General features: G+C 36.8%; 1 protein-coding gene across 4 annotated transcripts in view; it reads left to right on the top strand.

Moving 5' to 3' along the window:
• Positions 1-16460, top strand: part of DIAPH3 (diaphanous related formin 3) — a 548620-nt gene that overhangs the window by 21458 nt on the left and 510702 nt on the right. The window contains exon 2 of one of the 4 annotated variants that reach the window (XM_029210108.1): positions 7075-7107. The exons of the other annotated variants lie outside the window; for them this stretch is intronic. Within the exon in view, the coding sequence (XP_029065941.1) occupies positions 7075-7107 (33 nt within the window). The remainder of the gene's footprint in view (positions 1-7074; positions 7108-16460) is intronic. 4 annotated transcript variants of the gene reach the window in all.

Raw genomic sequence — 16460 nt, forward strand, 5'->3', positions numbered from 1 at the left:
AATATCCAGTCTAAATTCGTGTCTTAGACATGACATCTAAGAGGCTGAGGCACTCTCAGAAATAACATAGTAATTAGATAAACTTCAGGGTGATTTTGGAAGCTCTGGGACCATTTAAAATCCGTCTACAGCTAATATCTTACTTTTCAGCCTTCTCCAGATAATGAAAAAGGTCTTGGGTTCTGATGACCTCGAACCAGACCTAGCTTGTAAAGGGGTTCAGGGATTTGAATTGTCTTTTCCTGGACCCATTGGAGAAGAGTTTTTGATCTGGTAATTTAGTGAAAGAAACTGGAACAGCTGAAGAGAATATCTTAAAATAGGTATGAAGGCTGTGTTACTAGGATTAGTCATTATGTTTTCTCTTTGAAAGAAAAGGAACACTAGAGTTCTGCTAGAATAAAAAATGACTTGTTAGGTGTTCAGCCCCTGTGATGTGTAATTCAGGTGAGAGTTACAAGTAGCAATTTGAGAATTGGTTTTTCTGGAGAGGTGGTTGTTTTCGAGCAGTTATGTGGTAGACTTTTGATCCTTTTGAAAACCTTGTGCCCTCTTAGAAATGAATCTTTTCATGTCTGTAAATGGTTGAATGATGCCTCCTTCTGAAACCTGGTCTTTCACAAAGAAGGAGTCATGGAGAAGGCAGGTCTGGATTCTTGGATGCTAAGGTGCATAAGCCTTGGAAAATGGGCAGTGGACAGGTGTTTATCATCCTAAGATGGGCAGGATTACAATTTTGAGTAAATGAACAGATTAAAAGATGCTGGTGAGCTTTTTATGATTCTCACCTGTTCGTAACATCTCTCTCACTTTTCTCCACCTCAAACTAAAAAAATGACCACATGAAGAGCGAGGCAGCTTAAAAGCTTTACTTTATAGTATCAAAGAGCCAGCTCTACTCTTGTCCTCAGAGCTGGGAAAGCTTCAGTATTATTTTTGGACCCTCCTGAGCTGTTAAATCTGGAGCCCTTGAAGAACAATATTTTCAGATCTAGGTGTGTTGTGTGGTTGCTGGGGAGATACCTCTTCGACCCATCCACAGGTGTGTTTAGTGTCACAGTTGCTAGTAGTATTATTTCACATTGCTACAATCTTTATAATTGGCATTGATATTAAAATAAAGACAGGTGTGTGGATAAGAAATGTTACTAGATTAAAACACATATTTATAAATGTATTAGTGGAAGGGAATAAGCTGGACTTTAAAACAAAACTTTGAGCAGATTATAATTATGATTAAACAGATTACGATTAAGAGAGGACTGAGCCTGGCCCTTTCCCCTTAAGATATAACTGTGTTCTGTTGATCAGAACCTGTCACCCGTTTTTTCAAGCAAATAGTGTCATGTCGTGGTTTGATATAATGAACAATTTTTGATACTTAAGTACTAAATATATGCTTATGAGATTGAATTATTGTACCTTAGAGAGAGACTAAGTATTTGAATAAGTGATGCAATTGGTGATTCATCCTGCACTCAGAGATTGTTGAATTTTCTTAAATCAGTGCTAATTGGTGCCAGTCACTTCAGGGCACTAAAGCCTGTCCCAACCGTACCAGCTCCCTGTCTCTCACTTCTTTAAAATCCTCTGTGCTTCCTGTCTGCACCCTTTTTTTCCTTTGTTTCTGTGACATAGATTTTAAATGAGGCACGTGACAGACGTTGGTCTGTGTGCAGCCCAGGGGATGTTTAATGCTGATAGTGGTGGAGTGTGGTCCCAGACTCGCTGCAGCAGCAGTGCCCTCGAGCCCCTTAAGTGTACAGGTTCCTAAGCCCCACCTTAGACCTACTGCACCAGGATTTTGGGAAGCTGAGGTCCTGCCATCTACTTTTACAAAGAAAGTCTTGGTGTTTTTCTTGTGCACACTAACAAGCTGAAAACCACTTGGTTTGGAGGGTCTAGTTTATGAGAATTGGGTCCAAGTCACTTGTGTTCGGAGGCTTTAATCTTTTTAATTTTTCCTCTTGTTGCTAATTTCTCATAATGACCCAGTTAAGTGGTGTAAACTTAATAGAATTAAATTGCAACAGCTAAAGATTATTCTAAAATATTACTGTGTATTGCCTCTGCTGACAGTGATCCGAGCCTGCTAGCTTGATGCCTGGTGGGCCTTCACGTGTCTAAGGACATCAGTGGACAGAGCCTTTGCTGTCTGCTAATCCACATGTGCCAACCAATGAAAGAAAATGTAAAATTTGCTAAAATGCTTAGGTTACAGCTTGGAATCTTTTTTTCATTGCATGTGAACCTCAGGGGTTTGTATGTTGCTTTGTATTACATAATTTATTTGGTCTTTGTTACTTATTTGTCAACTAAGTTGGTGGTGGTGTTCTCCATACCTCGATATTGACGGCATTTTGCACAGTGCTCTGTAAGCTCTGGATCTATTTTTTGACATTATGTACTGTCTTCAATAAAGGTTTTGATGCCTTGCTTAAATGGGAATATAGAGGACGATGTTCTGTGTTTCTGTCAAAACTGCCCCCCCCTTTTTTGATTCTATGTTCTTTTGAAGAAAAATCTATAAAGACTTGTTCTCTCTTTCAATTCCAGAGTGATCCTCTTGACCATTCATCCTAGGAACTGTCATTAGCAGAAAACCTGTCTACATGTAGAGCTGCTTTCTTTTTAGGGAGAAATAGAATTAGCAGTTTGAGAAACATAGGACCACAGGAAGAAGGGTGAGGTTTGGCTTGGGAAAAGAGCCCCAGTGTGCTTTAGTACCACACCTTAGCCAATTAATTACCAGTGGTCCTGTGTTCAGAGTTGTTTATATTTTGATATTATCACCACTTTTATTCCATCTCATTGTCATAAAGCATTAACACTATAGAGTCATAGGCCAGATAATGTAACTAAAGGTCACAAAGTCACATCTAGGTGTAAGTGTTTTAATATATCTAAAATTGTATGCTTTTAACTTTTCTCCCCCCTGGCAAATATAACCCTAATGTTGCTATCAGGTTGTTATTTTTAAGAGTGTTCCTATTTGATTCCATTTAATAGTGGTTTTATGATTCTGTTTCCTACTTGGTATGAATGTTAGCAAATTCTACCCATGAACTGGATTGATATGGGCAGTTCCTGTTTTCCCCAACCAGGCCATATAGTAAAGAGCATGCTGGTAGCTATAAAACAGAAATACTTCATTTTTTTAAGTGTCTTAGTTAACCAGACATTTGAACAGTATTTCAAGTACTAGTATAAAAGCAATACTTTTTTATAATAAAGTTTTTTTTTCTTTTATACATTAAGGATGTCACCCTTGTAGTTTTGTATCTCCAAAAGCAAGGCCAAAACCCCACAGAGTTATCTGAGGATTTTATGTCAGTCGTTCTCTTCTCCCTTTCCCTCCACTTTTTAGAAGTCTGTAATTTAAACAGGTAGGACTTTGAGATAATGTAAACTTTACAATAAACTTGAATTAATATTAGCATTCAAAGATCCTACAAAAGGATGCCACTTGATCTAACCTTTACATTTTTTCACTAAATATTTAGTGTTTCTTTCTTTTTTTTCCCCAATCATATTTGAAGTGGACCGTGATTAGACATTTAAGTTTGTAGGGGAAATTACTCACACTTAGATCTACTCAAATTTTTTAATGCTAGCTTGTGTTTAGTGGTTTCTTTCAGATTGCATGTGGGTAAACAAATACCTATGTAATCTCTGTTTTCTGAAAGCTGAATCTTGAATTGAAACTTATTCTGTCTCTACTGTTCGGATATAGAAACCAACATTTTTAGATGAGTTTTCCAGCTGTTTACTCTGTTAGTCAACATCTCTAGTTCTGTCATGGGCCCTTGAATTTGCTGTCATCATGCCCTACTGGCTTATCTTGCTGGTGGTAAGAATTGATAGATAAGTGTTTCCCAGAAGAGAAGGAATAGTGAACCTGACCTTAACTTCTTGCTTGTCTCTCAGACTGTTAAACTTCCCACGCTTACATCCCTTTGAGTTTTCTTATTTTTCTTTGTAAGCATTATAATTCTGTTGTAATTCATTGCGTGTTCTTTTTTGTGAAAGATTGTGTATAATAATATAGCTTGTAATTGGACTTACATACATGCCTGTATAGTGTTTAAAAAACAGGCCAAGCATTTAACAAATTAATTGAGTTGCTAGATCCTCAATGAAATAGATTAAGGATATTAAAAAAAAATTAAAAAAATACTATGACCAAAAAAATGAATCCTTATGTGTCTTGTTTCTACTCAAGAGTGACTACTCTTTTTCTGTAAGTTATGAGTCCAACTCTAATTTAAAAGCCTGTCCTATTTTAGGCCATTGAAGGTAAATAAAAATGTTCCTCTTGGTTATTTACGTCTTCTGAATTTTACATCATGTAACCTACATTCCCTACGTTTTCTGTATAATACTTTCTGTATCTTCTGTGCAGTTTTTAGTTCATAAATCTTACATAGGCCCTAGTGTCATTTCTCTTAAAATTGTTTGTCTGCTTTCATTGTTTCTTTTCTCTTCTTTAACATCACTTTATGGCATTTTTCTCAAGGCAACTCAAACTGGCATTTTGGAATATTTCACTTGTGTTAGTACATGTTTTCGCTTTATTGTGGCATACTATTTCAAGTAGGATTTCTGCATGATACTTTTTCATTAGCCTTACTTTTCAAGCATTAGGCCACTTAGAATGCTGTTGTGTCAGAAGTTGGCTCTATTCCTTTTTTCTTGTCAGAGGAACTTGAAATTATCCCTTTCAGGTGTGATGTGAGTTGTGACTGGGGTGATACCTCTAGTTGGAGAGGGAGAGAGCAATGTGGTTAACCAAATGCAGTGGGCTAGAAATCTCTACTGGTGGGAAAGCACACATACAGTAGCCATGTGGATTTGGGTTAAATTCTAGTCATGGTCTCTGGGATGAGATTGTGACCCTAAGTGCCTCAGGATCACACCCACTCTCACAGGCCTCTGTGCATACTTGTTAATTTCAACTGCTGAAGTTAATAGTGATTAAAAGTAAATTTTACAACCCAGGATTCAACATTAAACTTTTGTTAATCCAGTATTATTATTTCTTTGCTCCTAGGTCAGCATATGTGGTCTACTGATCACGTAATTCAGTCTAGAACTGGCATGATCACTTATCCAGCTGCATTCTCTTTAGTATAAGCAAAGCTCATGCTCTGTCCCTCCAGTTACTGTTTTTCCTGCCATAGAAGAAGGAACATCTTCTCTGAAAGGGTGGAGAATCTGGGATAGTGACTTACACTGTACAAATTTTTAACCTGGATCATCATCGAGGTAGATTCATGAGCATAAAAGTGCCATCAAAAAATCTACAAACAAATGCTGGAGAGGGTGTGGAGAAAAGGGAACCCTCATACACTGTTGGTGGGAATGTAAATTGATACAGCCGCTATGGAGAACAGTATGGAGGTTCCTCAAAAAACTAAAAATAGAACTACCATATGACCCAGCAATCCCACTGCTGGGCATATACCCTGAGAAAACCATAATTCAAAAAGAGTCATGTACCACAATGTTCATTGCAGCTCTATTTACAATAGACAGGACGTGGAAGCAACCTAAGTGTCCATCAACAGATGAATGGATAAAGAAGATGTGGCACATATATACAATGGAATATTACTTAGCCATAAAAAGAAACGAAACTGAGTTATTTGTAGTGAGGTGGATGGACCTAGAGTCTGTCCTACAGAGTGAAGTAAGTCAGAAAGAGAAAAACAAATACCATATGCTAACACATATATATGGAATCTAAGAAAAAGGAAAAAAAAGGTCATGAAGAACCCAGGGTCAAGACGAGAATAAAGACGCAGACCTACTAGAAAATGGACTTGAGTATACGGGGAGGGGGAAGGGTAAGCTGGGACAAAGTGAGAGAGTGGCATGGACATATATACACTACCACATGTAAAATAGATAGCTAGTGGGAAGCAGCCGCATAGCACAGGGAGATCAGCTCGGTGCTTTGTGACCACCTAGAGGGGTGGGATAGGGAGGGTGGGAGGGAGATGCAAGGGGGTGTAGATATGGGGATATATGTATATGTATAACTGATTCACTTTGTTTTAAAGCAGAAACTATCACACCAGTGTAAAGCAATTATACTCCAATAAAGATGTTAAAAAAATAGTGCATTCTAGTTACAAGCATGAATGATAAATTTCATTCTGTCAATAAATATTGAATTTATTGATACCTATTTGCCACTTATTTGGTTAGATGATGATTGCTAACACATATCCTTTTATACTTTTCGTAGACCTGACCTAATTTCCTGTTTAGGAAATGTGCTTGACACTTTTCTCTGCCCTTTTAAAGGTCTAATGCTACAATGAATAAGAAGAAGGAGAATTGGAAATTGATTCCAGCTACTTAAATACAAAATCTTCCCCAGCTCCAGAATTTATAAAAACTTGGATTGTTTTTTCCCCCTAAATGCTTAATATTGCTTTCGCACTCCACTTTGCAGGAAACTAATTTATTCACTTTCTAAAGTGGCCTTGTGTATGTCTAGCAAGGAAATTGGCAAAAGTGTTCTCAAAGAAGTAGCAATGAAATTGAAAAGTGTCTACTGTCAATAACTGGTGATAAATCAAACCGATGTTAAAGATGCAAATAGTAATTCCAGTACTCTCTTCTCTTTTATTAGAATTGTTTAAGTTAATTAGCCAGCAAAGTACTTCATTATGTATTATGCTGCATGCTAATGGTAGATTTAAAGTTTCACTTTTATAATTTGAAAAATTTTCTGAAAATCTTATTTAAACCCCTATATCCATTGCATTCTAAGTCTGTATGGTAGATAATACTATTATTTGGGAGGATATATTTATTGTACTATAGTGAGGTTTCTAGTTTGTGAGGTTTACAAAGACAGAAATTTTAGGAGACTATCACATTCAAGGTAAGTTTTGTCCATCTTTTCGAGAAAGTGATTAAAACAATATATAATGCATTTTTATTAGACTGTCAGAAATTGAATTACATTCAACTTAGTGTTGTAGGATTTTAAATGTACTCTATTAACTAATATTAAAAAAGCTGTTATAAATTACTGATATGATTGGTTTCTTTCATTTGCAGCATTTAAATATTAGGACACTGACAGATGATATGGTAAGATTATCCTTGATGTTTCCTTTGTTGTGAATCTTAACTAACCACGTAATGTTGATGGTGTGCTGCACTAACACCTTTGAAATTGCTACAAACTGCATGTTTTGGAAATGAACTCTTTTTATAGTGCTAAAGTAAGAGGTAGAACTGGTTGTGAAATACATTAGATTGTTGCTTTCAAATAGTAAAAGGAACTAGTCAATATGTTCATTTAAAAATTTTGTTTAATCACAAGTTGTTAGTCAACTTGGAATCATTCAAATCATCTCTCTTTCTTTGAGGGTGAATCGCACACTTCAAAAAGAGGTACAAAGGATAGCTAAAGACATGTCAGCTTTTCAAAAATATGTAGTTGCTAATTAAAGTAAACCAGACTAAAATATCACACATATATTTTTAAAAAGTTTTGTTTAAAAACGAGAGAACTAAGCATGCCTTATCCTATATTCTGCATGCTGAAAATAATCAGCTTTCTTATAAGTACTTAACATTTTATATCACCGTTACAGATTCTTATATATTCAAATGAATTTTTCTGAGAAGTATATTTTTGAATGTAACTCTTGGTTAACGGTAAAAAGTAACAATGAGAATAACAACAAGACCCAAATAAACAGTAGCACCAAAAATACAGAAGCATGATAAGGAGGACCAAGCACAGCACTTCGATAACTAGGATTTGAATTCAGCTTCACTTTATGTCAAATATGAAACAGTGCCTAGAACTCACTGAGCACTCAAAAAGTGTTTAGCACCCCCAATATCCAAAGTAACATCTTAGGCACGTGGTTTAGATAGGCATAAAAAGATGAATGAGATGTAGATCTGGACATGCACGATTTAAAAAATTGAATCAGAACGCTATGTTTTATTCCTCTGGATAGTATCTAAGAAAAGGATATTTATGTAAACTTTTCTGGATAACATTTATTTCTCATAGGATAATATTCAGAAATGGTAGTAATATTGAGCACTTATGCAGATTATGTATATAACTTCTCACCCTGCAGGGTGGGTGATGTACTTATTGTAGTGCGGAGTGCATTGGGGCTCAGGCAGCCTAAGTAGGTAGCTTACCCAAGTATGCACAGCTCTCAAGTGGTGTAGCTGTGGCTTGAGTCTTGTTCCATGTAGCTCCAAACCCACACACTTGCTGTGCTGACTTAGCCTTCAGATGGCTCCTAAGGCCAATAATAAAACCATGTGCAATTATTAAGTATTAACTTTTATGAGAATCTACAGTGGTATATTTGCAAAGCCTTATTGAGGTATAATTCACATAGCATGTAGTTCACCCATTTAAAGTGTATGATTCAGTGGTTTTTAGTATATTTGCAGAGCTGTAGAACCATCACCACAATCAATTTAAGAACATTTTCATTACCCAAAAAGAATATATATATATATTCTTTTTATGTAGAATATACTATATAGAATTTTTATATAAAATATACTATACCTGTGAATAGTCTCTCCCGAATTATTCCCAACTCGCTCAGCCCTAGGCAATGTCCAGTCTACTTTCTGTCTATATATTTGCCTCTTCTGGACATTTTATATAAATGGAGTCTTACGTGCGCTTTTGTGACTGAATTCTTCTACTTGGCATAATGTTTTCAAGGCTCATCCATGTTGTGGTGTGTGTGAGTGCTTCCTTTCTGTTGCTGAATAGTATTCTATGTTATGATATTCTTGAGGTTTGTTCATTTTTTGTGGGCACTCTACAGTTTTTTTTTTTTCCTCTTTTCATTCAGACCCCACCCTTACCTTTGTTTCATGACTCTGTCTCTGCACTTTGCCAACCCATAATCTCTATTCCAGGTTCTAGAAACAGAGTCATGTTGTGGAGTGACTTCAGTGGGCCACTCTGGAAGCCATCATGATCTGATCTTACATTAGTAAATGGGTTCCTCCTCAGTGAAGACTTCCTCTGTCCATCCTATCTCCATTCCTTGCCTCTCCCCTCATCCTTGCCCCTGGGCTTGGTAGGGTCAGAACTTTTGGGTTTTACCATAGCGCCCTGTGCATATTTTTATCAAAGCAGTACATGATTTATGGTCTGTCTTTTTTTTTTTTTAATTTTTATTGGAGTATAGGTGACTTACAATGTTGTGTTAATTTCAGATATACAGCAAAGTGAATCAGTTATATATATACATATATCCATTCTTTTTCAGATTCTTTTCCCATATAGGTTATTACAGAATATTGAGTAGAGTTCCCTGTGCTATACAGTAGGTCCTTATTAGTTATCTGTTTTATATATAGTAGTGTGTATATGTTAATCCCAATCTCCTAATTTATCGCTTCCTGCCATATTTCCCCTTTGGTAACCATAAGTTTGACTTCCAGATCTGTGAGTCAGTTTTTGTTTTGTAAATAAGTTCCTTTGTATCATTTTTTATTAGATTCCACATATAATATCATATAATATTTGTCTTTCTCTGTCTGACTTACTTCACCTAGTATGATAATCTCTAGGTCCAACCATGTTGCTGCAAATGGCATTATTTAGTTCTTTTTTATGGCTGAGTAAAATTCCGTTGTATATATGTACCACGTCTTCTTTATCCTTTCCTCTGTCGATGGACATTTAGGTTGCTTCCATGTCTTGGCTATTGTGAATAGTGCTGCAGTGAACATTGGGGTGCATGTATCTTTTCGAATTATGGTTTTCTCCAGATATATGCCCAAGAGTGGGATTGCTAGATCATATGGTAGCTCTATATTTAGTTTCTTAAGGAACCTCCATACTGGTCTCCATAATGGTTATACCAATTTACATTCCCAATTTACAGTGTAGGAGGGTTCCCTTTTCTCCATACCCTTTCCAGCATCTATTTGTTTGTAGATTTTTTTTGATGTTGGCCTATGGTCTGTCTTTCTCACTGGTTTAAACCTTTTGAACACAGAGACAGTGTGTTGTTATTAATACTTCCAGGCATGTTGTCTGGCACATGTTAAGCATTTTCATAAATTATTTCAACAAATGAAAGAACGAGTCTCTCTTTTGATAACCTGCCTGGTATTGTGGTTTCCTGGGATCTGGTCCTGGCTTGGTCCTGGTCAAGCTTCCTGGAGATGGAGTCTTGCCTTTGCACAGAGTAGAGAAGCTTTGACCAGGACCTGATGTCAGCCTTTCTGACCACCTGGCTGGATTTCTGACTGTTGCCTTGACCTACCTTCATCTTAGATGTTCACATGATTGACTGTCCTGGATTCCTTGCTACCCTCTCCTTCCAGGGAAAGATTGAGCAGGCAGTCTAGTTTAGGCAGCTGGCCCATTGTTGTGGAGGTCAGAGAATAAGCATGGCTCTCTTGAACAGGAGACACCGACAACTCAGTTCTTTCTTGGTCATTGTTGATTGATGCCGTGTGGAAAGAGAATTGGACTTGGAATCAGAAGACTCTCGTTGGAAGACGGAACTTCACCACTTCTTAGCTCTGTGACCTTGGCAGATCAATTATTAGATTGTTCACTTGTCAGTGAAGCAGGACTTATTTTATACCTTCTCTGCCTTCCTCACAGGGTTTTGGTGAGTCTCATTTAAGCTCAAGTATCTTGACTACTGCATTCAGTTCTGTTCATTTTTACCCCCTTTAAAAAATACTTCCCGATGTATGGACAGAGGGGTGGTGTGACTGACTTATTTGCAGTTGACCCTTACAGGGTATGTGTGTTACAGAGCAATGCGGAGCTTTGAGGAGGGAGAGGATAGCTGGATATTTTGAGGGCTCTTTAAACTATTTCTGGTGAGTCAGAGCGCAGGGAAACATTTGCCATTATGCTTTGATGTGTGCTAGCGATATGTTTTGTAATTAAAGTTTGCCACCCCTGCAACATGTGTTGCATGTGTGCTTTTAATTTAGAACTTCCTAAAGTGAATAGCCTTTTTTGGGCAGGACTTGAGAGAAGAAATATAAGAATGGCATCTGCTGTAGTCATATGTTTGAATAACAGTATTTTAAAAACATTAAATTGAAACATCCTGGGAAACATTAATGTTAGAAACCCATCTCTTTAGGTTGCTTTGTTAAAGGCCTGCAAAAGTACTTCACATTTCAAGGTTATTTCTTAAATTACTGTCAGAATTTAATTTCATAGGACACTGTTGGGTTAAAGGAATGAAGTATTACTGTAGCCTTGAGGCCCCTAGGCAGATTTAATATACTTTAAACAGCGTTTGCTCTACGAATATTTGGGCACCCACTAGGTATAAAGTGCTGTCCAAGGTGCTAGGGTAATATAAAGGTGAAAAAAATCATTTAGCTTACAACGCTTCATTGTTTATACCTGGGTTGAAAGGAAAGCTTTCCTTGTAGAGGCAAAAAGGTTGGGAGGAGGACAGTGAAGGGGGGCACGTGTGAAAAGGTAAGCTGGACGAAATTGAATGTGGATGTCAGAATGCTGAGTTTTCCATCAAAGTGTCCACTGGGTGTTTCTGTGGGGCAGGCGTTATTTTTGACCTGCTTTTTTCTCCCTTGTCCCTCACAACTATTTGCCTAAAGTACAGCGCTCCTGCTGATCTTCATCTCTCCTTTCATCTCTCTGCAGCCAACGTTACTGTCATAATCCCTTGTGTGGCCTGCAGCGATGGTTTTAAAGCTTTTTTGACTAGGACCCATAGTGAGAAACACACTTTATTTTGTAGCCCAGCACACATACAGAAATTCTCTCTGTCAAAACGAAAGTTTTTTTAAGAACCAATATTTAATGTTTCTAAGCATAATGAACTCTAATCATTTTCTTTTCCTTCCTTTCTACTCCTTTTTTTTTTTTTTTTTTTTTTTTGCGGTACGTGGGCATCTCACTGTTGTGGTCTCTCCCGTTGCGGAGCACAGGCTCCGGACGTGCAGGCTCAGCGGCCGTGGCTCACGGGCCCAGCTGCTCCGCGGCATGTGGGATCCTCCCGGACCGGGTCACAAACCCGTGTCCCCTGCATCGGCAGGCGGACTCTCAACCACTGCGCCACCAGGGAAGCCCCTTTCTACTCCTTTTTACTCTTCTCCATTCCATGAAAAAAAAGAAAGGTGATCCATTCCACTAAATTGACTTCAAGACACCAGATAGTCCACAATTACAGCTAGCAAAACAGACATCGTCCTGTACAGCAACTAGAGGAAGTTCTGAGATCTCCATTAGTGTCTGCTCTTCATTACATGTAGGTGAATGTAGGGGAGCGGGGTTCGGGTGCCAGCTCTGCCATGTACTAGCTTTGAATGTCATTTAGCTTTTGAGCCTTGGCATCCTTGTTTATAGGGGTTTTTATAAGAGCTAAGTTAAGTAATATATACTAAAATGCTTGGTAAACCATGCATTCACAATATTAGTGATTAGTAATATGTACTTTTAAAAATCGAGGTATGATTTACATATAATATAATGTATTAATTTTAAAAGTGCAGCCTGAATTTTGACAAATGTATACAATCATGCATACACTACAGTTATATAAAACATTTCCATCACCTCAGAAAGTTTCCGCTGTGTCCTTTGCAGTCAGTTCTCTTCCCCCTTCCCAGCTCTTGGAAAATACTGATCAGTTTTCTGAACTATACAGTAGTTCATTTTCTAGAATTTCATATAAATGGCATTACATTGTATTTTGCCATTGTGTCTGGCTTCTTTTACTTAGCATAATGCTTTTGAGACTCATTTAGTGATTGGGTGTACCAGAAATTTGTTCTTTTTGTTACTGAATAGTATTCCCTTGTTTGATAATACTAAAGTTGGTTTATATATTCAACAGTTTGGGTTGTTTGCAGTTTTTGGCTGTTAGGAAAAACTGCTATGAACATTTGAGTGCAGTTGTTTTTGGACATATGTTTTCATTTTGGAGGGCGAGTCATGTGGTTTTAACTTTATAAGACACTGACAAATTGTTTCCTCCAGTGACTAATTATGTTGGACATCTTTTCATGTGTTTATTTGCCATTCCTATCTTGTTTGAAATGAAATGTCTATTACTAAATATAGGACTATTCAAATTTTCTCTTTCTTCTTGAGTGAGACCTGGTAGTTTGTCTTTTAAGGAATTCTTTTCTATATTACCTATGTTGTTGAATTATGAATTATTTGTGATATTTCCTTATCTTTTTAATGTAGGATCTGTATTTATTTCCCTTTTCCAATTCTGATATTGATAATTTGTCTTCTGTTTTTCCCCTGATTAGTTTGTCTAGAGGTTTGTCAATTTTATTGATATTTTCAAAGAACCAGGTTTTGGTTTCACTGATTTTCTTTATTTTATTTTCATTTATTTGTTAATCTTTATCATTTCTATACTTTTGCTTTATTCTTTTTCTGGCTTCTTAAGGTGGAAGCTTAAATAATTGAGAACTTTGTTTTCTAATAAGAATTTTATGCTATAAATTTCCTTCTGAGAGCTGCTTTAACTGCTAATCTTCTGAATATTCAAAATAGTTTTAAATTTCCCTTTGATTTGTTCTTTTACCCATTGATTATTTAGGTATATGTTGTTTAATTTTCAAATATTTGAAGATTTTCCTGATATCTTTATGTTACTGATTTGTAATTTAATTCCCTTGTGGCCAGTGACCATACTTTGTGTGATTTCAGTCTTTTTCAATTTGAGTCTTGCTTTCTGTCCCAGAATGTGGTCTGTCCTGGTGGATGTTCCATGTATATTCTGCTTTTGTTAGAACTGGTCCATAAATAGTTAATAGGCCAAGTTGGTCAATAGTGTTGTTCACATCTTCTATATTCTGATTTTCCGTCTGCTTTTTCTAAAAATTATTGAGGAGTGTTGAAATCTCCAAGTATAATTTTCGGTTTAAAAATTTTTCTTTTTAGTTCTTTCAGCTTTTGCTTCATGTTTTATGAAGCTCTGCAACTGAGTGCATATACATTTTGGATTGTTGTTTCAATTTATCATTATAAAATAATCCTTTTTATCCCCAGTGATATTCATTACTTTTTAGTCTTTGGAAGTTGAATGGATTTCTCTACTCTGCCTGATACAGTTATTTCCTTCCTCTTTGAAAAACAAAGATTTCTTGGCTTCTGTGGCACCAAACTATAGGTTTTCATATCCCTCTGATTTTTCCTTTTCTATCTGTATTGTGTGTGTTTTTCCTTTGCCTATCTTAAAACTATTGTCATTTCTCAGGTTGCTTTCCTGAAGCCGTTGCTCCTCTCCTGTATATATAGTACTTGACTTGGTATATCTTTGTGTATATCTCTGTCTATGATCTTTCCCTCAAGTTGAGACATTCATGCATTGACCTAGAATACCTTCACATGGATGTCTCATTTGTACTTGAAACTCTATGTGCCCCAAATTAAACGCTTTACTTCCCTCTTAAACACATTTCTATTCCTATATTTTCATAGATGGTAACTTCACCCTTCCAGTGTTTCTGATTATTTCTTGAATATATTCTCTTCTCTCAAGTCTTCTATGAAAGCACTAGTCCCTTTATTATCTCGTCAGGACTCTCACAACTTTCTATTGCTTCCTAAAAAGCCAACCTCCTGCACAGAAACCAGAGTGACCTATCTAAATTGCATGTCTGACCATATTTTATCCTATTTGAAACTGCTTAATTGCAGTTTCTGTTATCTGTAGGTCAAGCCTAAAGATTTTTGACGTGGCACATAAGGACTCCGTGGTAGAACCCTGCTTCTCTAACTTGGTATACGTCTCTCAGTCAACATGCAGGAATCTTCCAGGGAATAGAAAGATGTAAGATACGTTGCTGGAGAATTTACTTAGAGAATGTAGAAACACAGCTGCTGATCGGAAAAAGGAGTGTTATGTGATGGTAAGGACAGTTAATTACTAGCTATGTGCCAAGTAGCATTCCAAATGTTAGCTTTATAAACACATTCAGTTTTCACAACAAGCCTCTGAGTGGGCATTATTATTATTCCCTTTTTCAAATACAGAGAAACTGAGGCAAGAGATAGTATAAGTAACTTGTTCAAAGTCACATGAGGCAGCTGGGAAAACTGGCAGACTGGCCCCAGAGAACATGATCTTTACCAAGAGAGTTATACTGCCACTTAAGTCCTATCCCTTTCTCCACTCAGAGTGCCAGTGTAAAATCTAGATGTATTCAATATATCTCCTTATTTTCTGCTTTTCTCTTGCAGCCACCCATATGAGACTACTGACCTTGAAACTGATAAGGGAAAGTTGTATCATAGCCATCGATCTTAATCCTGAGAAAATTATAATTGTAAAGACATATTGTATCTAAGAATTTTTCTGTGATAAGAAATGAACTGTTTTGAATATTTCTAGTAAACAAAACTGAAAAAGGTCTGTCCGAAAGGAATAATGATATGTGTGACTGAGAGATGGCAACAGGTAAAGGATATAAGGTTTCTTAATTGCAAAGGACGTAGAAAAACTTCTGTATGGAAATCACAGATCTAGCAACAACGGCAGCCTGCTGCCAGGTATACGTGCAGGCTTTCCTGGTTCCCCTCGGGAATGGGGTCTTAGAGACGCTGAGGGGTTCATGGTCTGGGTGTGCATTCTGATGGGTGCTTTGAGAAGCTTTCCCTGTTCTCCGTGGGCCTTCAGACTCACTCAGTATAACTAACTGCTGCGAGACCACTCCAGCATATTCCTGGGTGTTTTCTGTGAGACTGGTTCACTCGAAGATGAGTTTCTGGATGGATGTGCCTGAGAGGCTTGGATTTTGTCTACCTGCAGAGTATTCCTGTGCCTACCTAGATGTGCTTTGTCTTGTGGGATATATGTTAAGTTAGATGTCATACTTATGAAAGAAAATAAAATGATTTTGATTATCTGAATTTGTGTCTAACTCGCAAGTATGGTCACGGGACCTAAATCATTAACTTTACAAAAAATGCTCAATGGAAAAGAATAATTTAAAATAATTATATTGGCCTAGTAAGATATAAAGCTTTCTGTACTATAATTTGTTTATTTTGCATTTTTATTCTTATTTTTCCTTTTTAAGTTAAAAACGAATGATAAAGCAAAAAGTATGAAAATATATTCTACAGCTTTTCTGTAAAATTATATATTCAAAATATTCTTTCTAAAGTAGGTATACCAGCATGGACTGGGACAACTGAGTATACGTGAAAATAAGTTCTATAAAACTTAAACTATTTACTAAGTTGGGTGGGCCTTTCTGAGTCCATTAATATGAGTTAATTAGAGCTTCCTGTACTTAGATTTTCAGTAGTAACACTTAAGTGCTATCTTGGACTTTTTAAATATTTATGGGCTGGTTTAGAGAGCTCCTCTTCAAATCAGTAGAAACTTGGGAATAAGATCAAGAGCTCTCAGAGTTGAATATGCTAAGATATAGTAGGGTATGCAGACTTGTTTATTCATCCTTTTATCCATTCA

This window comes from Monodon monoceros, unplaced genomic scaffold (assembly GCF_005190385.1).
Source record: "Monodon monoceros isolate NGI ecotype Baffin Bay Population unplaced genomic scaffold, NGI_Narwhal_1 Super_Scaffold_8, whole genome shotgun sequence".
Lineage (NCBI taxonomy): Eukaryota > Metazoa > Chordata > Mammalia > Artiodactyla > Monodontidae > Monodon > Monodon monoceros.